Source organism: Pristis pectinata, chromosome 18 (assembly GCF_009764475.1).
Source record: "Pristis pectinata isolate sPriPec2 chromosome 18, sPriPec2.1.pri, whole genome shotgun sequence".
Lineage (NCBI taxonomy): Eukaryota > Metazoa > Chordata > Chondrichthyes > Rhinopristiformes > Pristidae > Pristis > Pristis pectinata.
In genome coordinates, this window is record NC_067422.1 from 34,219,559 (window position 1) to 34,245,774 (window position 26,216).

The window sequence follows — 26,216 nt, forward strand, 5'->3', positions numbered from 1 at the left end:
AGTTTTACCCAGTTACCCAAGCCTTTGCTTCCACCTGAAGGGTCGGCTTTCTGTGAGTGCTGGTGGCTTTCTTCCTGTGCTGGTGGAAGAAAATTAGGTCTCTTTGCATCTGCACCCGAAACCATGTGCAACGGTGCAACACAAATTCTCCCTCAGGACACCACACAAAGGCAGCAACTCCGTCAGACCTGCTCCAGACCAACCCCCGCCACCGCGCCCACCAATAGCAGTTGGCCATTCCGAACCGTCCCACCCCCCACCTCCCACAGTCACCAATAGCCACGCCGCTTGCATTCTCCCAGGCGGGGGGGGGGGGGGGGGGGGCGGGATCACGCTCTTGAGCAGCTCCCTGCGATTGGCGAAGGCTTCCGTTTCCAAGGCCACGGCCGCGGTGACGCAAAGGCCGGTCGGTGAATGACGTGCAGCGGGGCGGGCAGCAGAGAGGGGCAGGCAGCAGAGAGGGGCAGGCAGCGCCATGCGGATCTCCCGTCCCGTCGCCGCTCTCCTGACCTGGTACCTGTGTGGGACAGGCGGCCGTCGAACCCGCCGAGCTGGTAGGTGGCACGCAGCTCGGCGGTGGCGGCTGAGACCGGATCTACCGTCGGGGTCTCGGGTCCATGGTTCATGGGCACTTGCGGGACGCCAGGAGGATATTCAGCCCATCGTCTCCATGGGGCCAGAACAGAGTGCCTCCCACCTGCTCGTTGTCCAGACTCCTGTTAAATGTCGTGAGGTTTTCATTCTCCATCACCCTTTCAAACATTTACTTCCAGAGCCCACTACCCCTGGATTGGTTTTGTTTACACTGGTAGTTCCAACCCTCTTACTAATGAAATTACATCTGTGCATTTATGCTTCTTAATTCCTTTCAATGTTTCTTGCCTTGTTTGTCCTCCTCAAATGCAGAATCTTGCACTACTTTGGTTGAATTACTTTCGTGCTCTCTTAACCAGTCCATTGATATTTTACTGCTGATTAAAGTCTTCTTCCTCACTGTTAACCACACAGCCAGTATTGATATCACTGCATGCTTCTTAAATGTAATTAAGTTTAAATCATTAGTATGTATCATGAGTAGCAAGGGACTTAGTATTGACCACTGTAGAACCCTGCTGCAGATCATGGAAACCCCTGTTGATCATTGCTCTTTACTTGTCCTCACTGAGCGAAGTTTTAATCCAGCATTTCACTTTCTCTTGGATCTCATGGGCTTTTACTTTTCTGATCAATCTGCCATGATGAGTCCTTTGCTAAAATGGAGATAGAGTACATTACGTGTCTTAACCTTGTTGATTCTTGATATCTCTTCAGAAAAGTTAGACAAGTGAATCAGACATGAACTTTCCGAGAAGTCCATGCTGACTGTCCTGTACCATTCTAAATGCTGATTTATGCTGTCTGTTGGAATTTTTTCCAAAGTGTCTACCGCTGGTGTTGGGCTGATCGGCCTGTAGTTCCTTTGTTTATCCCTTTATAAATAACAGTACTACATCAACAACCTTTTGGTCCTCCAGCAGTGAGAGCCTGCACTGTCACCTCCCTTTCTAAGAGCCTAGGAAACAATTGCTGTGGCTGTATGGAGTCTTCTGATTAGAATACTGTTGAATATTCTACAAGAAACAATGTTTTTGTTTTGGCAGAACAATTCTAATGCAGTTTATTCTGAAAATTTTATGGGAATAGAATATGGATATTTATATTTCAGTTTATGCTTTCTGCCGACAACCAATTGGATTGTTAATGTATTTCTGAGATGTATAACATTGTTTTGGATGCTGGTGGAAGGAATTCCAGATGAATTTTAATCATGATGCGCGATCATGTTTGGTAACATTTACAAGAAATATCGTTGCATTGGCCTATTAAAATACCAACTCTAAATTGGTACAGGTGTGATTATGCCGTAAGCTTTCATGTACAATATTCGAGGTGGTGAGTTTTAATGAAGTGAAATATTTGTAACCTTGTGTAAAGTTTTATGCCTATTATGGTGTTTTAGATTTTACACTGGAAATGTAAAGCATATCTTCAACTTTGTTGTTAACAAGTACTCATTACAAAAGTTGATTTTTTTTTGAATAGAGCAAGTTGGGTCATAATTATCGCTAGTAAGATTTTGATTCACTTTAACCTGTGGCAACAATGTGTATTTTCAGTCTTTACTTTAGGAATACGAAGGTTTTCCTCATTTGCAGATCCTGAGATTAAAGTTTGTGTCATTGGTAGTGGTCCTGCAGGTTTCTACACTGCACAGCATCTGCTGAAGGTAATTTTACATAGAAGAAAGTCCACTGTGAAAAGTAGATTTGCTACTTTTGAGAGAACTTGCTTCGCCGGAAGATTTCTGCTGCTCTTAAGCATCTTTGATCTATTGAGCATAATAGTTAAAAGATAAATATACATTAAGCATAATTTTTCTTGTGAATGTTGTGTATCCAATGCTATGTGCCTGTGAAGCTGACGCAAGTAAGTTTTTTTCATTGCACCTGTGCATACATGTACTTGTGCATATAACAATAAACTTGACTTTGATAAATAATTAAGTTCAAATTCTTTAAATATTGCTACTGACCTACTCAGAAAAGTGACTTTATGTTATGTTAAGTACAAAACTTTTTTCTTAACATGTTTTTGAGGCTAGGGATCAGTTTAAAGTTTTGAAACTAATGATTTGGATTCTTGCATATTGAAAGTAATTGGAGCAAAATCTGCAGATTCTGGAAATCTGAAATAAAAACAGAAAATACTGAAGCATTTAGCAGATCAAGGAGCATTAGTGGAAGGAGAAACATTTTATGTCAAGGACCTTTCAGAGCCAGAAAAGAAAGGACAAATGTGGTTTGAGTTTTGTATCAAGAAAGAACATCTGTGACAGGTTCAAGCCCAAATTTCACATTAACAATAGCTTTAAAACCCAGCAGTAAGAGACAAAGAAAAATGAAATTAGTTGAAGCAAAGGCACAGCCACATCCATGGAGGGAGAGAAAGAAGCAGAGTTACCTGAAATAGTTAAGTTCAATATTAAGTCCAGATAGTTGTTGCCTATCCAGATGGAAGATGAGGGGTTGTTTCTTGAGCTTGTGTTGGGCATTATTAGAGCAATGTAGGAGGCCATGGACATTCATTGATAACATTCTGTAGGGCAGACGCATTATGAACAAAAAGGTCTCTAAAGACCTCATTATAGTGCTAAGGAATAGCAGGAAAACTGGGGAATCCAGTTCCGGGAAAACTGACAATCTGGCAACATCTCATTGTGGCTAGTGTATGTTCATAAGTTCTGCTTTAATGGTCAAACGCTGGATGCTTTCTGCAGATGGCCACAGTTAGCCAAGAGATTTGCTTGGTTATTTTTGATCAAGGTGGATTTGCAAGCAACTAATATCAGCAATGGGACTACTTTCCAATATAAAATGTTGTCTCATTTCAGAGTTTTTTTTAAAAGACCTACAAGGTAACAGTTTGGAGAAGTCATTGTCACTTTACATTTGAAGAATTAAAATAATAGCTAGTGAAATGTGTTTATTAAATTTTGATAACACTGGGTATAGTGATATCAAACTAGTATCCTAATATCCGCTTGTTATATCTGTGTAACAAAATTGTAAACCATTTCATGAACTATGCAGAGAGGAAATCTTTTTCCCGTTATGAAATATTGTTAGTTGTTTAACAAGGGGGATAGATGGGTGAGAGTTGCCTCTCTGAGGTTCAATACAACTAAATATTGTACACAATAGTTTTGAAATTTCTGCTACTTTGTTAATTCATGCTTTGGATGCTCTTGAAAGTGAATCCTATGTGGGTTTTTTTCTGGTTAATCAGAAACTTTGTATCAGTGGTAAGATTAACACAATGCAACTTAAAATTGTGTTTCTTTTGCCTTTCTTATCTGTGGGTAGTTCTTTCCTACAAATTTACATCATGTTTGCAGGAGAGGAGCAGCATATTTGTAAGTGGTTTCCTTTGTTTATTGTATTGCAGCACCACAAATCAACTGTGATTGATATCTATGAAAAATTGCCCGTTCCATTTGGCCTTGTGAGATTTGGTGTTGCTCCCGACCATCCAGAAGTGAAGGTCAGTTCAGCCTTTAATCAGCATTCAACAGAATTCTTCACTAATCTGAGTGAAGATATTTGCAGAACTTGGATGTAATTGGTGTATACTTAAACTTGTGCCTAACATTTAACGAGGATTCTGTTAAATGGAAACAATCAAAGGAAAAGAAAAGCAGACTTCTAAAATGCCTCAAGCATAAATTTTCGTGAAGTGAAAGTTTTCTGCAACCAAATAGAATAAAGTTTACATCTGATTGTTCACTGTAATTGTTACCTCAGTTAAGTTTAAAACAAAATTACAATTACTGTGCAAGGATCGGATGTTGTTCCGTATTGGCATTGGTACTGTGGATGTCTCCTGATAAGGTTAAGTTTAATATTTCTGAAATGTACCAGCTGTTCTGTTATTGTATAGTTATCACTCTTGCAAAGAATAATTCCTTCCAATGACGGCTGCAATAGATTGTTGATTGGCTGTCTCCTCCATACATGTTTTCCTTGCTGTTGATAATTGGAAATGGTGGGATAAATTCTTGTGTAAGGAGCAAGGTGCTGTATCACATGCATAATGTATTTTTCGAACTTGTATAAGGAATAGTACAGGTAAGTATTCTCCCTTGGCCTTGTACTGAAAGATTGCAAATGTTAAGATAAAGCTCCTGACAGATACCCTTGGACTGCAACATACAGCCTTGTCAACTGTATCTACATTGACCTATGACTTTTAAAAGTAATAAAACAAACCTTAATTTAAGGTTTGTGGAATTCTCTTGTCATACGCAGAACAGTTAATTGGCAGGACTATGGGGAGGTTAGCTGGAGTATCTGGAGGGGAGCCTGGCTTTATAAACAAATTGGATATGGTGACAAAAAAAATTGTAGTTCCTATTTCTGTGCTTGCGTAGTCAAAGATGACATTGCACATATGTAGTCATATGTGGAAAACAAATCGGCCACCATAACCCAACTCCAGCTCACAATGTGTAGAATGTCACTTGTTTATAATAAGGTCTTTAGATACCATTTTGTTCATAATGTGTCTGCCCCACAGAATGTTATCAATGTATTCACCCAGACAGCACACCTTGACCGCTGCTCATTTTTTGGAAATGTTACTGTTGGGAAGGATGTAAGCATTGAGGAGCTGAAACAAGCATACCATGTTCTGGTATTGGTAAGAGACCACTGAAATTGTGTAAATATTTGCCAATTGCTTCATATTTAAAGTACATTTTTTTTGCTATTCTGATCTGTGACAATCTGAACCATCAGAAGTATCTATGGCCTTTTATTTTTTCTGTGTGTATGGCCTTTTTTATTTCTCCAGAACACAGCCTCAATACTTCATTTATTCTTTATATTAAGTGTAATGATATGTTTGTACAATTTGTGTATCATATAAAATCAACATAACTTTATTACTGACTTGTAACTTTGTCATCCAAGAGCTATGGAGCTGAAACTAATCGGATACTAGGAATTCCTGGGGAGAATCTACTAGGTGTATATTCTGCAAGAGCATTTGTAGGCTGGTATAATGGTTTACCAGAAAACAGAAATGTAAGTTAACTGACAATCTCTATCTATTTGCTTCATAGTATGTGCTTAAGGAATTTTGAATGTTTTGGATATTTTTCCTTGGTAATTGGGCAAATGTAATTGTATCTAAACACATACTTGCTTTATCAACAAAACTTAAGAGACAAAGGTAACAAAATAAGTATTGCTTTGTCGATTACAATTATTGACAGAATAGTTCATGTGGTTAATTTTCAATGGACTTGATGGATGTTTCCTATTCTTAAATTATTAGAATTTAAGTCAATGTTTCCTTTGGCTCCAAAAGGTTTATCAGCAACTAATCAAATATGGCTGTTTGATTGCACTGGCATCTGGAAGGCTTCTGCAGTCCAATACAAATATATTATCTAAATATTTAGAAATAAACCATAACAATTTAGTGAGTTGCTCAATGCATTAGAGTTGTATTTTGTTTGCACTTATCAACCTGTTTCCATTTGCTTTCTATTGATGGTATCCCCTTTTCGGACAGCTTGATGTCTTCTCAGTATGTACTCTGCTGGAGATAATTGGTAATTCTGATATCATTTACTCCTGTTAAGAGGTTAGGATTGATTGTGTGTATATAGTTATTATTAAGTAAGTTCACATCACATACTTTATGGTATTTTACAGGGGGAAAAAGAACACCATGATTTTATTTTGAATTTTTGAGACACTTTTATAGAATAAAACCCTGTCCCAACAGGAACAACTTGGGAGTGTATGCTTAACAAATTAGTAACAAAACTCATGGTTTACCAGGCAGCTGTAAACCCTGCCCTACTATAAGTTCCTGAAACCTGCAGTTGTTGCAAAGCACCTCCAACACTGTCTCTGTGAAGTCCTACAACTCACTGGAAGGATAAGCGAACCAACATCAGTGTACTCTCCCAGGCCAACATCCCTAGTATGGTGGCCCTAGCTCCAGTTGGATAAACTGAAGAGGCCATATCATTTGCATGCCCAAACCTGATGGTCTATTCTGAGTTCTCATTGGAAGAGATTACCAGGCAGAAAGAGAAAAGGATACAATGATGTGTTCAAACCTTCCATGAAGTATGGCATCCTCACTGATATATGAGAACTTCTAGCCTATGACTGAATTCAGAATTGTATTGAGAACCTTGGCCATGCATCAGAAGCATGTAGAACCCCTGAGTAAGCAGTGGAAGGAAACTGCCCACCTCACAATCTACCCACCTGCTTATCCTATCACCTACATCCTGCCCCATCTGCGGTAGAGTCTTCATTTCCCACACTGACCTCATCAGCTACCTCAGAACCCACAAAATAGGAGAGGAACCAAATTATCCTAGGTTACTGAGGGGCTATTTAAGAAGCAGAATCAACTTCATTAACTGTCAAGAGTTGCAAGTACACAGGGTACTGAGTAAATATTATGTCCAGGGTTAACAATTATCGCCGATACCCTTTCTCAAAAACTACCCCTCAATTCAACCCACTTCAATCATCATTAAGCAAAATATTCTGTGCCAATGCTGTTTAAAGATGTAATGTGGTTTCTGGTAGCAGAATAAACAATGGTCAACTGACCACAATTATGGAGTCCATCCTCCCCCATACAATCCCAGTGCACCTATTATTTTGGTTCTCATTCAAATACAGTAAAATTTGAAGATGAAGGTAGATGGTTGTCATCTCTAATTTGGGGAACGGGGACAAAATCTTTCAACATTGTGTTGATGGTACTGTATAAGTGCCTTGTGATCAGCTTCCCATGGGGTGCTTTCCATATGAAAGGTCACCTGCTGGCTGTTTGAATTCCGAAATCTCTGGCATACTGTGTGGGCTTTGTACAAAATTTAAACACACTTTTTGATATGAAGTTCTCTTTTACCCATAAGCATAATATATTCCCATTTGAAGTAACAGATTTTGAGTGAGTATTGTTTAATAGATTTCCTTTTCAAGTAAAAGGAGTTTAAATTTTATGCTGTTTTCTTTTGCAGCTGAACCCTGAGTTGAGTAGTGAGACGGCAGTCATTTTGGGGCATGGAAACGTGGCATTAGATATCGCCAGGATTCTCCTTTCTCCCATTGACCTGCTTAAGGTTTGCCTTGAATTTTATCCTGCTTGAGGCAACATTTGATTCATAACATCTGTCCCCATTAAATTGTTATTGAACACTGATTTTAAAAAGGTAATATTTAATCTTCGTTCTTCAGAATGTACCCTCAAATTTTTCTAAATACACAGAAGAAAGAACAGCTTTGTTGTGTTACTTTAGACATCATGGAGTTTGTCAGAGAAGTGGATCAATTGACTTCTCCAATTTTTAACTTTCATGTTGTATAAATAATGTAAATTACAAAACTGAACAGTAATTTTTGAAGTTTTAGTACTGTAGGCTAAGCAGCTGGGAGATCCAAAACTATGGATAATCTGGGAGGTTGAAATAATGACATTCATGTAGGTCATTTCTATTAAACGTGCAAATGGGGACTAATAATTCTGAATCTGCAAGCAACAGTAAGCTGCCTGTGCTTGCCATTGACCTATGAAAAAATGCTTTCAGTTTCTTTATGTAGTTCCCCAGCGGGAACTTGTAAAGAGAAGCCAGCTCAATCCTCAGCAGCAAGATTCAGCATGATGACTTGACTGCCTTCAACATAATTGCATTATGAGAGGTGTTTGGAGTTCAGAATGAGCCCTGCCCACAAAACCAAGTCTGAGAGAGCAATTAACTGGCGGTCAAATACTAGGCATGTTTCTGAATGAGTTTCACATTTCAAAACGTGAGAAAACTCTTATTTTTGCAAAATTAATTGAATTTTAAAAATTAAAAATGAAAACATAAACGTCAAAATTAACAATTTAAGTCCCTTACAGCTATTCTCCTTCATTTAAGATCAGTGGAGAAGAACTTCCTGGTGCAGGTTGTTTGAGCAAATAGGAAATCCCCACAATTTCACCTCCACACTAAACAAAAGAGTGCAGTTGAAGAAGCATCAGTGAACAGTCGTCAACAAGTTTAGGATATGCCTTCATGCTTGCACACTTGAAAATCCTGAACTTGATGACAGACATACAAGGAAATGCTGACAATTACATAATGAACTGTGATCACTTCTCCAGAAAGTTGGGCAATGATTCATTTGGAGGAAGTTTAAACATTCACTAATGCTTTCATAAATCATTTACTTATGGAATGATCTTGTGATAACTAGTAGATGGATATATTTACAGAAAACGGATATCACTGCACATTCTCTGGAGGCTATAGAAAATAGTAAGGTGAAGCGGGTGATAATTGTTGGGAGAAGAGGACCTCTCCAGGTGGCATTTACCATAAAGGTATGATGATATATAGTTAGAATCATGGTTTGGCTTTGGCTTTGCCTTTTATTTGGTAGATAGCATGTGATGCACTCTCCTTGTGTTGCTTCAGTTCATTGTCTTTCAAGCATCTATCAGAGTTTCATAGTTGAGTAGGCTTTTTCTTCTATTATGTATTATTTGGTATTGAATAATGATGGTTGTGAATTTTTGTTGCAAATGATAATATCCAATAATTTACATTAACAAGTCAATTAAGCAATATGGTAGAACAGCTTTGACTTTGTCAGAGCAAACTATGCCATGCAACTTGGGTTTGAAAACATGGTAAACAGGTGAGTGAGTGATGCAAGTTGAGCTTGGTAGGTATTTGTACGTGTTCTGTGGCCTGCAGTTTCCAGGGTGGCAAAGTGCTCTACGTTGACCAACTGTTAGCTGGATCTGGTGTACTGGCTAAAGTCTGTGCCTGGGTTCACCTGGTCTTGAGGGAGAGGACTAATCTTGATAGCCCTCTGTAAACTGGAATAAGGTGGAAAGATCACTGTTGGACTAGGCCTTGCATGGCAAACTGCTGAGGCTCTCTCCCTGAGGCAAAGCTTTATCTTCTGCCAAAGTTCTGGCACTGAGAAATTTAACCTGTTTAAAATGTGTGCACATAATTAACTATGTAAGTGCTTAATAATTTAAAAAAACTCATGAAAACTTTAACAAAGCTTGTTATACTCTTCTTCCTGATCCACAGGCAGAGAATTACCATTAAAATGCAGTTTCTGAGCCTGCATCAGGCCACAGCATGAAGATTTGTCCCATTGTTTCTCGTGGTACAAGTTTCCCTGCTGTGATAGTTGATAATTCAGTAGCTCCCAACAAGGTGATAATTCTTTAGGTTGGATTGGAGGCTTAATTTGACATGTTGATTACTGGTAGTCCAAACTAATTTAGTCAAATTTATTGTTGATGGAGATCTTGTTGTAGTCGATTAGCATTCTTATTACTGAACAATACCCAGAATTAAATAATATGATTGGGAGAAAGAATGAAAGCTCTCGTATATTGGATTTGTATTTGATGTGAACAATGCCTTTGTTCTTTTAAGGGCTTTCTGGCAAAATAATAAAATAGCATTATAACAATAAGATAAGTATTTTACTCTGCAAAATTAGACAATGTTGGGTGCAAGATTAGTTTAATTCAAAATGAAGATTGCTGAAAATCAGGCAGTAATTAATGTGTATTATAAAATTAGAACAGTCTACTGAAAAGGCACAGTTTGTGGAAGATGAGATTTGTGTACTATATTTCTAAAGATTTATAATAGAAAAAGAATTACATATTGTCATTCATAATTATCTTCCACCTTTTTTTCAAGCTGGTTAATGTGCAGTGTATAAAGTTTTTTGAACTTTTCCTAATCTTTCTTCCCCCCCAATAGGAGCTGCGTGAGATGATTAATTTGCCGGGTACTCGTTCATTGCTCAATCCCAGTGATTTTGAGGGACTCAAACATACTGTTAAAGGTGAGACCAAATGGCATGTTTAGCTGCTTTATTCGTTTATTCACTGCATCCCTAAATTTTTGATTTAAAAGTCTCTTGTTAAATCAATCTGAAATAAACCCTCAAATAGCTGCAGCCATGTTAGGCTTGTGACTTTCTTATGTATAACCTTAAGTTTAAAATTAAAACACTGCATGTTGTAACTTTTCCAAATTCTGAATTTTGCCTTCAGAATAATAACTTCTTTCTCTTAATGGTCATTTACGATTTTTGACTTGAATGTAGTGGGCATGATGAAATTTGCAGATGAAACAAAAATTGGCCATGTGGTTGACAGCGAGGAAGGAGGATTGGAGGATATTGATCAGCTGGATAGGTGGGCAGAGTTTTGGCAAAGACAATTCAATTCTGAGGAGTGCAGGGTAGTGCATTTAGGAGGTGTAACAAGGCAATGGAATACATCAATAGGTGGATACTAAGCTGTGGTAGAAAGAGGGTTGGGGTTAAAGGTGGTAGGACAGGTGGATAAGTTGGGTGAAAAGACATTTGAGATGCTCTCCTTTATTAGTTAAGGCATAGAGTACAAGAGCAAGGAGGCAATGCTAAAACACCAGCTTAGTCACAACTCAAGTAACTGCATAGAGTTATGGTTGTGGCATTATAGGACAGATATGACTGGAACAGGGAGGTGGTTTATGACACTATTTCCATAAATGGAAGATTGTAATTAGGAAAGTCTGGATAAGCTTGTTTCTTTTTGAAATAGAAGAGGCTCGGGGGAGGTTTCACTGAGGTGCATAAAATTACGCAGGGCCTGGATGGAGTAGGAAAGACCCGTTTCCAGAGTGGCCAAAAACCAAGAGGCCAGGATTTAAAGTAGGTGGTAGCAGAATTGGAGATGAAATGAAAACAAAAACATAAAGGCTATGGAGCTCACCGAGGGAGAAGTTTAAAAAGCACTTGAATGTACACTTGAAGACCCATGACCAGCAGAGCTACAGACTTGATGTTGGCAGGTGATACTAGGCTGGGTAATTTTGTGACCAGTAACAATTGCAATCGGTTGAATGGCTGCCTTCAGTATTCTGACTGAGTTTGTTGAATGGTGGAGCTTAGTGGTCTACTCCTCCTTATTTCTTGTATTGTTGGTGATCATTACATGACCACAACCATGCCATTAGTGAAGGGTCAGCTCTTGCTACCGGCTTACACTGAAGAACGGAAGGAGGAAAATGACAATATCAATTCTATTATATTACTCTAATCTTCCTATGCAACCCTAGTGGAATTAGAAGACCAGCAGAGAGGATGCTGTGGTCAGCATAGACCAGTTGGGCCGAAGGGCCTGTTTCTGTGCTTTATTACTGTATGACCAGCTTCATCAGGTCTATGCCTAGCTTCCTATTGCACTGTCTCTCAAAGGCACTGGTGGAGTGGCATTGGGAGAGGGCAAATATTTGCCTTGTGTGGTGGCACATTTAGTACTTCAGGGATCCACTGTCACTTCCACTGGTCCAAGTGTCTGTACAGGTTTGATCATTGCTGAAAAGAATAGGTTCCAAGCCCTGTGCCAAGTTTCTGCTGGAATCCCTATGTACCTTAACAATAAAAACTGACATGTTAGTGTAAGATTCATTTCATTGTGCTTACTCAGTCTGTGCAAGTTGCGTGAGGTATGAAAGTGCAGGGTATCATGCAATGTTATGTCCAAGTCCAATCAGAAGTTGGAAGTGACTAAAGGTGTAATGAATTGAGCAGTGGTGATATCGGTAGGATATGGCATTTGAAGATAGCAGGATTAGAATTTTCCGCACAGGAAAAGGCCATTTGTCCATGGACCTAGGCTAATCCCACATGTCTGCTCTTGGCTCTTATATTTGTATATCATGATGTTTTGGGTGCTCCTTCAGGTTTTTTTAATGTAATAAAGGTTTCTGCCTCCAATACCCTTTCAGACAGTGAGTTCCAGACTTTCAGAATTCTTCTGATGTAAAAATATTTTTTAAACTCACCATTAATCATCCTACCAATTAATGTAAATCTATTTCACCTAATTATTATCCTCTGCAAAAGGAGATGGTTCCGTGATTAAATCTGTTTCACAGCAAGCAACCCTAATTTAGTCATCCTCTCATCACAAATTCTTCAGCCCTGGCAATTTCTTTGTAAATCTCTTTTGCATCCTCCACTGTTATCAAAACTACCTGTAGTGTGGTGACCAGAACAGTACACAGCACTCTAGCTGTAGCCTTACTTGTGATTTATACAAGTCCAGCCTGGTTTTCCAATACATGTATTCTGTGATGCCCAAGGTGAGTATTCTGCATGTTTTCTTAATCACCTTAGATAGCATGCTCTCCAAGATCCCCCTTCTGCTCTACCATTTATTGAATTACTTTTGTCATCTTGACCCAGTTCAAATTTAAGAGCCGCAAGGTAATGTTGTTGCTCTATAGAACTCTGGTTAGACCACACTTGGAGTATTGTGTTCATTTCTGGTCACCTCATTATAGGACGGATGTGGAAGCTTTAGAGAGGGTGCAGAGGAGATTTACCAGGATGCTGCCTGGATTGGAGAGCATGTCTTATGAGGATAGGTGGAGTGAGCTAGGGCTTTTCTCTTTGGAGAGAAGGAGGATGAGAGGTGACTTGATAGAGGTGTACAAGATAAGAGGCATAGATCAAGTAGACAGTCAGAGACTTTTTCCCAGGGTGAAAATGGCTAACACGAGGGGGTCATAACTTTAAGGTGATTGGAGGAAGGTATAAGGGGGATGTCAGAGGTAAGTTTTTTTTTACACAGAGTGGTGGATGCATGGAACACACTGCTGGCAGAGGTTGTGGGGGCAGATATATTAGGGACATTTAAGAGACTCTTAGGTAGCCACATAATGTCAGCATAACATCGTGGGCTGAAGGGCCTGTACTGTGCTGTAATGTTCAATGTTCTATGACCCATCCATTCTTGCAGCCTATAACTTTCTTCCTACTATTAATCACTCGCTACTTTTGATATCATCTACGTGCCTCATGATTTATGATGCCTACATTCAACCCAGAGCATTGATGTTTAGTGAGCCTCGCAAAACTGCATTTTGTCTTCTACTCATCCATTATCATCCTTCTAATACTGAACTAACTTGGGATTCAATCTGCCACTTTCCCATGGATACCATGGGTTCTTATTTTTCTAACCAGCCTGTCTCATTGGTCTTCTTGGACTGAGTTAAACACCTTGTTAAAATCCTTCAAATCCTACCCTTCTTGTTAGCTCTTCTGTAACTTCTGCAAGCTGCACCAATCTTGACTATTTGGGTGGGGTATTTGAACTGTCTGCTTCCAGTTTCCACTGTCATCTCAGCATGAGCCTAAAGAGCCTTCTGTTTCCTTTTGGATTTAGGACTTTACTCCTGTGCCTCTACTAAAGCTACTGATACTTTGTTTGATAACTTTTGGAGGCCACTTGGGGTCATCCTTCACTGTTCCCAGTAGGAGTGCCAGTTTTCATCACCCCTCTTTAAGGGGTACCTTGTAGCTTTAATTGCTATGAGACGTGCATGCTACTGGCTATGTACTGATACAGTGGCATGCAAAAGTTTGGGCACCCCTGGTCAAAATTTCTATTACTGTGAGTAGCTAAGCGAGTAAAAGATGACCTAATTTCCAAAAGGCATAAAGTTAAAGATGACACATTTCTTTAATATTTTAAGTAAGATTACTTTTTTATTTCCATCTTTTACAGTTTCAAAATAACAATAAAGGAAAAGGGCCCGAAGCAAAAGTTTGGGCACCCTGCATGGTCAGTACTTAGTAACACCCCCTTTGACAAGTATTACAGCTTGTAAACGCTTTCTACAGCCAGCTAAGAGTCTTTCAATTCTTGTTTGGGGGATTTTCACCCATTTTTCCTTGCAAAAGGCTTCTAGTTCTGTGAGATTCTTGGGCCGTCTTGCATGCACTGCTCTTTTGAGGTCTATCCACAGATTTTCGATGATGTTTAGGTCAGGGGACTGTGAGGGCCATGGCAAAACCTTCAGCTTGTGCCTCTTGAGGTAATACATTGGGGATTTTGAGGTGTGTTTAGGATCGTTATCCTATTGTAGAAGCCATCCTCTTTTTATCTTCAGCTTTTTTTTAAACAGACGGTGTGATGTTTGCTTCCAGAATTTGCTGGTATTTAATTGAATTCATTCTTCCCTCTACCAGTGAAATGTTCCCCGTGCCACTGGCTGCAACACAAGCCCAAAGCATGATCGATCCACCCCTGTGCTTAACGGTTGGAGAGGTGTTCTTTTCATGAAACTCTGTGCCCTTTTTTCTCCAAACTTTCCTGCATCCTCACCACAAAATTCAGCGTCAGAAGCTTGCAAAGGAACATCTAAACAAGCCTAATGCATTTTGGAAAGAAGTCTTGTAGACTGATGAAGTTAAAATAGAACTTTTTGGCTGCAATGAGCAAAGGTATGTTTGGAGAAAAAAGGGTGCAGAATTTCATGAAAAGAACACCTCTCCAACTGTTAAGCACGGGGGTGGATCGATCATGCTTTGGGCTTGTGTTGCAGCCAGTGGCACAGGGAAAATTTCACTGGTAGAGGGAGGAATGAATTCAATTAAATACCAGCAAATTGTGGAAGCAAACATCACACTGTCTGCAATGAATGAATGAATAAATAAATAAATAAGCTGAAGATGAAAAGAGGATGGCTTCTACAACGGGATAACGATCCTAAACACACCTCAAAATCCACAATGGACTACCTCGAGGCACAAGCTGAAGGTTTTGCCATGGCCCTCACAGTCCCCTGACCTAAACATCATCGAAGATCTGTGGATAGACCTCAAAAGAGCAGTGCACGCAAGACGGCCCAAGATTCTCACAGAACTGGAAGCCTTTTGCAAGGAAGAATGGGTGAAAATCCCCCAAACGAGAACTGGAAGACTCTGAGCTAGCTACAGAAAGTGTTTACAAGCTGTGATACTCCCCAGAGGGGGTGTTACTAAGTACTAACCATGCAGGGTGCCCAAGCTTTTGCTTCGGGCTCTTTTCCTTTTTTGTTATTTTGAAACTGTAAAAGATGGAAGTAAAGTAATCTTGCTTAAAATATTAAAGAAATGTGTCATCTTTAACTTTATGCCTTTTGGAAATCAGGTCATCTTTTACTGTGAATAGCTAAGCGAGTAATAGAAATTTTGACTAAGTGTGCCCAAACTTTTGCATGCCACAGTATGTCCAGCCAATCAAGTGTTTAATACTGGATGGATGGTCAAGTCATTAATCAGCAGTGAGTGTTGAGTTGTCATGTTAGCTGCATTGCAAGTAACTATCGGTCAACTGTGCTTTGCAATCCCAGCAACCAGTATTTATAGCTTAGCTGGTGCCACCAATGCAGGTTAACTACTGCATCACGTCATTTGCTGTTTTTTGACTTGCATGAAGGTAAGTTGTCAATTTGCATGCAAACTTCAACTCCTTGTGAAATACTGTGGAAAATTAATTGCAGCTGTCTGTTATTTACATAAGTAACTTTTGTAAACAAGTACAAAAATCCAATGAGCAACAGTCAAAAACATTGACCTCAAAGACACTAGAATTTCCTCTTGCATTTCCTAGGCTTTGAAGGACCTGCTTTCGAAATGCATTACCTTTAGTCCCATTCTATTGTACGTGTTGGATAGGAGTAGATTTGACTTGGTCTGCTCTTCACCAATGAATACAATATGAAGAACTTGATCAGATCTAAAAAGATCTTTTGTGGGAAACAGAAACAAGCCTAGAATGTCCTCATGTTTTTTTTTATAACGACTGTAGGTAATGTGGTTTCAGGAATGTCAGAGTCTGCATTATGCTCAGTAGTAATCATTTCTGAGCTGCTCTTCTGTCTGGAAATTGGAGGTTTAAGGCTCAATTTGTGTAGCCCAAAGAGAGAACTAATCTGTTACTGACTGCTTTGCTTTGTGATGAAAGTATTTGTCCTTTTAAACAACAAATAAACCATTCAAGCTAAATTTGTTGCCGTCTGTTATTTTCCAGACCTGCCAAGGCCAAGGAAGCGGTTGACGGAACTCATGATTAAAGCTGCTCTTGAAATGAGTTCTGCAAAAGAAGCTGAGTTGCGAGCAGCAGCAACTAAAGAATGGTGCCTTCGATTCCTGCGAAGCCCCTTGGAGATTATTCCATGTAAAGATGGAAAACGTGTGGGTGGGATTCTGCTGTCTGTAACCAAGCTGGAAGTAGGTGTATAGTTTGGCATTCTTTAAATGCTGTGTCAGTGAGGCATTTAGGATTAGCAATACCTGTATTTTAACACGTGTAAGGCAAGAATGTAATTTGGTGCTTTTTAAGTTGGAGGGTTAAAGAAATGAAGATAAATTGTGCTTTGTGTGGTTTTGTGATGATTACCATGCTGTCATACTACCATGCTGTCATACTACAGTCGTGGCTCTGTCTGTCCCCAATATTCCGTGCCTTAGTGTTGGGGGCTATAGCGTTCAACCCTTAACTCACACTGTTGGAATTCCTCTCTTAGTCTTTCCATGTCTCTACCCATCTCTGCTCCTTTAAGCTGCCATCCTCCCACTGAGTTTTTTATCACCTATACATAAAGTCCCAATTATCTGTGAGCAATAAGGACATTGACTTTCCACAGATAACAAAAAAATGCAGATACCACCAAGACTGACCCTTTTGAACCAAACATGCCCTGCAAGTAAATGTAAATATGCCCTATAACATTCTAAAAGCACTTGCCTGCATTTATACATTAAAACATTTAAATACCCAAATGGAAGCGGCATTAGCTAACAACTGGCTTGCATTGGAACTTGCAAGCAGTGATGGGTTTTGAAATTGCAAGATGTTGCTCTGCAAACAAAGACTGCTCCCTATTAGCAGGGAGACACTTGACACAAGTGGTCCAGAACCTGATCATCGTACTTGTGCGGACAATGATTTGATTCCTTTGTGTACATGTAGATTTTGTTTGGGGTAAAAGTTCAAGGCCTGGGATAGGCCTTGAATTTGTACTCAGCAAATTATTATACTGATATTTCGATAAACAACTTGTTATGTTTAGACTGGGATCATTTCTGTGACACATCCTCATATTTATAGAATACAATTCTAAGTTAATGCGTCAAATGTTCTTTAAGTACTGCCTATTTTTCTTTTAATTTGTTGGTAATCAGGCAAAAGATGTTTCATATTAAGGGTTACTTGTATTTCCTTTGTGGATAATGAGATTACCAAGTATGTTTGGTTTCACTACTGGAGAACTTTTCTCTTCCCTGAGGGTTCATTTGAATCTGCAAGGGCCATTCAGACAGAAGATACTGAAGATCTGGAGTGTGGATTAGTGCTGACCAGCATTGGCTACAAAAGCCATCCAATTGACCCCTCTGTTCCATTTGATCAGCAACAAGGGATTATCCCAAATAATTTGGGACGGGTCCTGCATGCACCAGGTTAGTTGGTAGTCATAAAGAGTAAGATTTTAAATGACTCCCAGTTGGCATCTGAATGTTTCTCATCCCTCAGTCTCTGAACCACAGGTTCAAAATATGTGCTTAACATATGAACATCTGCAAGAATCTTTATTTTCCACATTTGCAGTTCTTTACTTCAAGAATGAAAATATCCCTTTGCACTTTGGGCTGACGTGATACCTATAAGCAAACTCTTTGGACTTGCATTGCATTATATTTGAAAATCCAGATATGCACCACCCTCTGCATGAAGAAGTTGCCCCTCGGATCCCTTTTAAATCTTTCCCCTCTCTCCTTAAACCTATGCCCTCTAGTTTTTGATTCCCTTTCCCTGGGAGAAAGACTGTGTGCATTCGCCCTAGCTATGCTCCTCATGATTTTATACACTTCTATAAGGTCACCCCTCAGTCTACTCTGCTCCAAGGAATAAGATTCTAATCTACCCAACCTCTCCCTGTGACTTGAGTCGTGGCCACATTCTTGTAAATTTTCTTTGCATTCTTTCCGGCTGAATGACACCTTTCCTATAACAGGGTAACCAAAACTGTACTCCAGGTGCGGACTCATGAATGGCTTGTACAACTGCAATATAATGTCCCAACTCCTATACTCCGCGACCGACTAATTTATGCTAGCATGCCAAAAGTAGTCTTTGCCACCCTGTGAGGCCACTTTCAGGAAATTATGTATTTGTACTCTTAGGTCCCTCTGTTCAAGAACACTCCCCAGGGCCCTGCCGTTCACAGTGAATGTCCAACCCTGGTTTGACTTCACAAAATGCAACACCTCGCTCATGTCTGGATTGAACATCATTTGCCATTCCTTGTCACACTATCCTAGCTGATCAAGATCCCCTTCTGATTTTTGATAAATCTCCTTCATTGTCTATGATACCACCTATTTTTGGTGTAATCTGCATACATACTTAATCATGCCTTGTACATTTTCATCCATATCTTTTCTATAAATGAAAAACAACAATAGGGCCCAGAACCAATGTCCTTGCAGTATTTACCCTACCTACTCCCTTAAGAATCTTTGTATGTTTCAATAAGATGTGTTCTCTTCTAAACGCCAATGAGTAGAGTTCCAGCTTGTTTTAATCTTTTCCTCATAGGACAAATTGCTTCATACCTGGGGATCATTTTAGCCTACCATCTCTGTCCTGCCCCATACCTGGGGATCATTTTAGCCTACCATCTCTGTCCTGCCCCCAATAAAGTCATGCTTTTCCTAAGTAGGGTAAAGTAATGTGTTTGCAGTACTTTAGGTGTGGTCCCACTTGTGCTTGTACAGTTTGAAATAAGGGTTCCCTAATTTTATACTCTAACCCCCTTTAAATAAGAGCCAACATTCCATTAGCTTTCTCCTTTAGCTGCTACATTTGTATTTCATGCGCAAGGACTCCCAGATCCCTATTGTGCTGCAGCTTTCTGTAGTTTTTTTCTCCAGAAATAAAAACATTGTTTTTCCAAAATAAATGCATTTTACCACATTACGTTCGATTTGCCAACTTTTTCCCCACTTGCTTAAGCTATCAAATATCTCATTAAACTATTTGTATCTTTCTCACAGCTTGCATTTCCACCTGCCTTTGCATCATCTGAAAATTTGGCTACAGTACACTGTTTCCTTCTCTGAATCTTTAGCAGTTATTGAAAACTGTGTGTGTGTGTATGTATATGTGTGTATGTATTAAAGTTCCAGAACTAATCCCTGTGGCACTCCTCTTGTCACAAGTTGCCAACCTAAAAATGACCCTTGTGTTCCTACTTGTCACTTCCTCTACCCATGCCAGTGTATTGCCACCAGCACTAAGTTCTTATCCTGTAACATTTCACGAAGCAGTTTGTCAAATGCTTTCTGGAAGTCCAAGGATACCTACTGGTTCCCTTCCATCTGCTCTGGTTAAGACTTCCTCACAAAACACTCTTTCTCCATCAGGAAGCCATGACTCGGCTTGATTAGATTATGATTTTCCAAATCTGTTGCTCTTCCTTAATTATTCCAACAATAGATGTTGGGCTTATCAACTTATAGTTACCCCTATCTTTGCCTTCCGTTTTGAATAGGGGTGTCACATTGGCAGTTGTCTCTCTTCTGGTGCTTCTCCAGAAACTAAGGATTTTTGGAATATCACAGGCCACCCTGTTTGGATTCTAGGAAGCAAGCCATCAGGTTTGGGGACTTTTAAGCTTTTAGCCCAATTACTGCCTTAAATTATTTCTATGGTGATGGCATTATTCTGTACATACAATGACATGTTCATTGTATGTTCTTTCATGAACACTTATTTTGCATCAGTCTGTAACCACATTGCTGTTTCCTAGTTTCCTGTAGCTGTTTTCAGTCTTGTTCTCTAAAGATCTTGTGGTTACTTGGATCACTTTTCCTTTTTAAATGCTTAAAGAAGCTTTTCTTGTCTTTTTTATACTCCTTGCTTGTTTGTCCTCATGGTTTATTTTCTCTCCTTGTAGACGTTCACTTTCAACTTAATACCTTTCTCAACTCCCTTGGTTAGCCATGGTTGTTTTATATCCCCCCCCAATAGAACCATCCAACTTTTATTGAGACATATTTTTGCTGAGTTTTAAATTTACCTCCCTAAATTTCTGCTGCTGCTCGCCCACCATCTTTCTTGCTAATCTATCTGCCCGATCCAAGTTGGCCAATGATAACGTCATTATGTTGTAACTCCCTTTGTTTAATTAAACTAAATCTAGTCATTTCTGACCCAAGTTTCTCCCTCTTAAGCTCATTTATTAAACCTGTCTCATTATCCATCACCAGATCCAAGATTGCCTGCTTCCTCAATGGCTCCATTATGCATTGCTGTGCAAAATCATTCCACGTGCACCAAGTTTGTTCTTGTAACTACCCATTCTAACTTCGATTAACTCAATCAACACGAAGATTAAAATCTCCCGTAATTATTACATTGTGCTTTCTTCTTACATGTCCCATCATTTGTTGATTTGTATCTTTTTCCTGCAGTGTGGCTGCTGCTTGGAAGCCCATTTACTCCTGCCAATATTATCTTTCCCTTCGCGTTTTTTTAAACCTCCACACAAACAGACTTTACATCTTTTTGAGCCTACGTCTCTCTCAGCTATTTTTAATTCATCCCATAATACGAGTGATACATCTCCATCATTTCTTTCTTGCCCATCCTTTCTAATATCTCTGAATGTTAAGGTGCCAGTTTTGACCTCACTGCAGCTATATCTCTGGAAGGGCTATCAGATCATACCTATTCACCTTTATACGAGCTGTTAGTTCATTCCCATTATTACCAATTCTTCATACATTAAGAGACAAAGCTTGTTTTCCCTGCCTTTTGCTTTCTCCAATTTTCATATAAAAATTGCTCTTTTTTTTTCATCAGTCAGCTTGCTTGGATTCCCATTCACTTGCTGTTCTAGTTTAAACCCTCCCCAAAAGCACCAGCAAACACCTTCACGAGGACATTGGTCCCAGTCCTGCCTGGGTGTAAGCCAAGCTATCCCATCTTCCCAGAGCCAATTCCACTCTCCCAGGAATCTACATCCCACTGTCCTGTACCATCTCACCAACCATGTGTTCTTCTGGTCTGTTCTCCTGTCCCTGTGCTCACTCCCTGCAAGCAGTCCTGAGGTTACTACCTTTTGGATGTATTTTAAATTTATCACTTAACTTCTTAACTTCATCCCTTTTTCTTTAGGTATGTCATTGGTACTGCTATATACAATGACCACTGATTGTTCACACACTTCTTCAGGGTGCTCTGTGATGTCCTTGACCCCAGCAACGTCCCATCTGTGCCTGCAGGAATGCTATTTGTTCTCTTGTCAGTGAAATCCCTTGTCACTGTGGCACTACCATTTTTTTTCTTCCTGTGCAGTAGAGCCACCCATGTTGCCATGAGCCTGGATCTTGCTGCATTCCCCTGATAGACCCGTCTTCACCAACAATATCCAGAACGGTGTATCAGTCGGAGAAGATGATGGTCACGGGATGCCTGTCTTCCTCTGCTCTGCCTGGCCATCACCCATTCCCTTTCTGCCTCAGTGAAAGTGTTATCCACATACACCTCAGCATCAAGCATGCCCCATACTATTTATAGCATAAGCTTTTACTTTTGGATCAAATTTGACTGAATGTTTGGAATGTGCTAAGAGGGATGCTACAGTGTTTGAAAATGTCAAAGTAGGATGGTCAAATGGAAATTTGGCTGTGTACTCGGGAATGACAGAATAGTACATGACAAATGAATGCCATCTTTAATATAGTTCTATTTCCATTCTAATGTTATTTAGAATTTACGTGGTACTGAATTTGTAATCCAGAGAAATTTGAAAAGCACAAGTCCCACCACGGCTGATTCAGAGTTTGAATTTAAAAAATGCAGTAAAAGTGACCAGTGGATTTTAATGGAAAAAAATCCAACCACTTCACCGAGTCACAAACCTGTTAACGGAAGGAAACATGCTGTTGTTACCCTGTCTGGCTTGCATGTCTGTGAGCAGTCTGTGTCAAGAAGGTGGCCCACCACCACTGTCACCTTGAAGCAAATGGTGGTCCGTCTATGGTGGCATTGACGGTGCTTGTCTGCATCTTGTACAATAAAATTTGTACTGTGGCACTGTCAAATTGTGTACATAAGTACTCAGCAAGTGGGTGAACAGGGAATAATGTTAGTTATAAGCAGGTCATGATGGTTCAATGTCACCAAGTGGACTTCAAAGAGGGAGGAAGTTAAGAATCCAGTCAGATGCAAACTGAGGGAAACAAGCTTAATGGAGCAGCAAGGCTTTTTGAGATGGCAGAAAGGCTTGAAAATTAAATTTACATAATAGAAGATGTGACAGGTGTGAAAACATTGTCAAAATGGCGGGTATTGCATTGTTGTCCTCTGCTTTTCATTAATATCTTTACTCTTCTGCTCTTCTCAGGCATGTACTGCAGTGGCTGGGTAAAAAGAGGACCAGCAGGGGTCATCGCAACCACGATGAATGATAGTTTTGAAACAGCAGAGTCTGTGCTAGAAGATATACAATCAGGAATACTGGATGTATCTGCCTCAAAAGGAGGGTTTAAAGTAATTGAGGCTCTGCTTAAACAGAGAGGTGTGTAGTTTAAAACAATTCTTCACTATGAATTGAGCAGTTCCAAAGGATACTTTTCCCTCATGTCATGGAAATGCCTCTTGTCTGTGACCTTATATAATTTATGGTCTCTGTATCTCATGTGGAGACATCATCTTAGTTTTTATTTGTGTTATAATGAGGTTCAAATTAGGATTTCTTTTAATGTTTTGAACAAAAATGTGGATGCATTCCCTATGGTGATGGGAAAGAAAAGATCATATGATTTGAGAAAGCTGTCCCTTGAAGGTATATTTGCCCAGAGTTGATGTATATTGCCTGATAGAATGGTGTGGTGGAAAGTTGCATGTACATTCCAGAATTTAAACATTTAAGATGGTCTAGTGCAGAGTTAAGAATGATCTATCGTTCATCACCTTTGAATGTAAAATAGGAGCAGGAATAGGCCAAACCTTGGTCCTATTACACTTTATGGTAAGAGGTTGATTTGATCTTGGCCTTTTGTGCCTAGTTGCCATATAGTCTAAAATGAAAGGTGACATTGAGATGGCATTTCTCAGTTTGGTGGTCCAGGAGGATACTGGGCAATATTTTCCCCTCTGCCAAGAACACATGATCATTCAATCCAAGCCTGGCTTGCCTGTATAAGTGAATGTATAAATTTATTCCGATCTTTGTTGAGCACTCTATGGAGTTTAGGAGTATGATGCAGTTATTTTGTATTCTGTTTGCAGTTCACTCTGGCAATGCTGACTTTTTCAACTGCTTGATAAAGTTTTTTGTGTATTTTATATAAACTATATTTCGGAATCTCGTTTTAGGAATATACCCGGTTTCATTTTCTGGATGGGAAAAAATTAACTCTTTTGAAGTGGCAAAAGGAGAAAAAGCAGGCAAGCCCAGGGAGAAACTGCTAACCGTGACAGAGATGCTAGAAGTGGCCAATCAGTGACCAGGCTGCTAAATGAAGGGATCCATGCTGAGATCTACAGAATGTGACTGCCTTGCCTCCGAGAACATTGCCAGTGGCTGATTTAATGGAGAAACATTTGTCTATTTGTTCTTTGTTTAACAGAGGCAGGATCATGAGATTCTCTTGAAAGAGAAAGCCTATATCCCATGGGAAAAGTCTACAAAGGCTTGCTGATTTTGAGAGTTGAAGTATTATTCCAGTTTGTGTGTGGAGAAGTTTTTTCACAATTTGGACATCATTCTCAGCAGAAAGAACCCTTGTTGGTGCTGAATTTGAGTTTCACCATTGTGGAATTGGACCAGCTCTCCCCTAACTTGAAGTATTGCCCCCTAACTTGCATTTTCTGTGTGCCAATTGAGTATTCAGTTTTGAGAACTGGCATCTTCAGTTTTTGTTCATTGCCAAGGCCACTGATTTATGACTTTTCACAAAATAGAAAGCTCTGAGATGCAGAAATAGCAGCTAATAAAAGTTGCATTTATCATTCTTAAACTAGGACTTGCATTGCCTTAGGACTTAAGATTTTGTGTTTTGTCAAGAAAATGTGGGCATTATATGGAAAGTGCAGTCCGGCTAAAGCACTGCATAATTTCTGCATGATGTCCTTGACTTGTCCTCTGCTGTTTTTATTTCATAGTTCTACATTGCTTTTATGTTGCTCTACAGTGATTTTAAATACCAAATTTATGAATGGTTCTGAATCTTTCAATTTTACTCGTAGCTTTTTTGACAGAATTGAATTAGTTTGCATATAATCCATTTTCTACGTTACTCACTCAGTAATCTTATGTGCTGCTTTATTCTCCCACTACACTAGCTCTTATTGCAGGTTCATAGTTCCCTTACCGGATCTAACTATTTTGCTCTGACCAGTTTGGATTAGTTTAGAGTCTAATTCATTGGCCGTAAATAAAGAAGTAGGGAGCTACGATGTTTATTGAGCATGATACATGTCTAATATAGTAGAAATTTATCCTCTTTAAAATTGTGAGCACCTGTTTTATATGATCTTTAAACAAATAATGAAAAATGTACTGTTGTCATTGCATTGGTGTTGGGCCAGATTGTGCTGGATCTAGTGGATCTATTGGAGGAAAGGAACTGTCAACGTTTCAGGTCAAAATCCTAATGCAGGGTTTCAACCTGAAACATCGATAATTCCTCTCGTCCCACAGATGCTGCTCGACCCGCTGAGTTCCTCCAGCAGATTGCTTGTTGCTCCAGATTCCAGCAGCTGTCTACATCAGCTGTAGAAATCCAGTATAGTTGTGCATCACTAATCCATTTCCTGCAAAGATGAAAACATTTTACCACGGGTACACTGTAAGAAATATAGGTAACTATGATTCCCATCTGTACAAGAATATTCCCTAATGTGTTAGCTTGGTTCTGGTTTGTTTTTAATGTAAAAGTTCTTACTGAGCAGTTGACAGCATTATCTTTGATGCTACACCATATTTTTTCTGAAAACACTTGCATTTTAAGACCTAAAATTTACAGTAACATATCTTGTAGCTTTGCTTGTAGTAAGCTGTATCCACATCTAGTTATTGAACATGGGATCAATCCTAGAATGATCTGAGACTGGAAAAACATGATTAGTAAAACAAAACCAGAAAATGCTGGAAATGCTCAGCAGCCCAGGCCACATCTGTGAAGAGAAGCTGTCAATGTTTTGGGTTGGAGGTGCGTTGTCAGGACTGAGAAGGAGACAAAAGAAGCCTGTGAAGCTGCAGGGAAGGTGGGGGAGGAGGATGTCTCTGATGGGATAAATTGGGGTGACCATGTAAACAACTGTAAACAAGGTTATCTGATCAGTGAGTGAACAGGAGCAGTAGGAGAGTGAGAGCATTGATAAAAGAATGTGGGAGTTCTGAAATGCAGACCAGGAGGACAAGCCCAGCAGGTCAGGCTGGGCATGTCCCTCACTCCCAGAGAGGAAAAAATGGGAAGGGGGGTGGTTGGGGAGGGAAGACAAGCTAAACTAATGTCACAGATGGATGACTGATACAGACCAAGAAATCAAGTTACCAGAAGTTGGACAATTCAATATAGAGTCCAGAAGGCTGCAACGTGCCCAGACAGAAGATGAGGTGCTGTTGCGCAAGCTTGCAAACAGTGCAGGAGGCCACAGGCCAATAGGTCGGAGTGGGAGTAGGATGGAGAATTAAAGCGATGGGGAATGGGAAGCTCAGGACTGAAAGGTGTTCCACAAAGTGATTACCCAATCTACGTTTGGTTTCTCCAATGTAGAGGAGA

At 39.7% G+C, this 26,216-nt stretch overlaps 1 protein-coding gene across 1 annotated transcript; it reads left to right on the top strand.

Moving 5' to 3' along the window:
* The first annotated feature begins 449 nt into the window (after positions 1–449).
* fdxr (ferredoxin reductase) lies at positions 450–24,449 on the top strand. Its single transcript, XM_052033120.1, has 12 exons — positions 450–554; positions 2,157–2,266; positions 3,985–4,080; positions 5,113–5,235; positions 5,508–5,621; positions 7,595–7,696; positions 8,833–8,940; positions 10,355–10,439; positions 16,450–16,649; positions 17,708–17,879; positions 22,832–23,005; positions 23,806–24,449. Exons 1-12 carry the CDS (start codon positions 476–478, stop codon positions 23,934–23,936), a joined length of 1,494 nt encoding a protein of 497 aa, XP_051889080.1. The 5' UTR covers positions 450–475; the 3' UTR covers positions 23,937–24,449.
* Positions 24,450–26,216: the final 1,767 nt, after the last annotated feature.

Bases quoted from the DNA above. Each gene is read 5' to 3' on its own strand.
- fdxr (XM_052033120.1), top strand. From the start codon at position 476: ATGCGGATCTCCCGTCCCGTCGCCGCTCTCCTGACCTGGTACCTGTGT. The intron at 2,267-3,984 runs GTAATTTTACAT...ATTGTATTGCAG, and splicing joins CTGCACAGCATCTGCTGAAG to CACCACAAATCAACTGTGAT. The intron at 10,440-16,449 runs GTGAGACCAAAT...GTTATTTTCCAG, and splicing joins ACTCAAACATACTGTTAAAG to ACCTGCCAAGGCCAAGGAAG.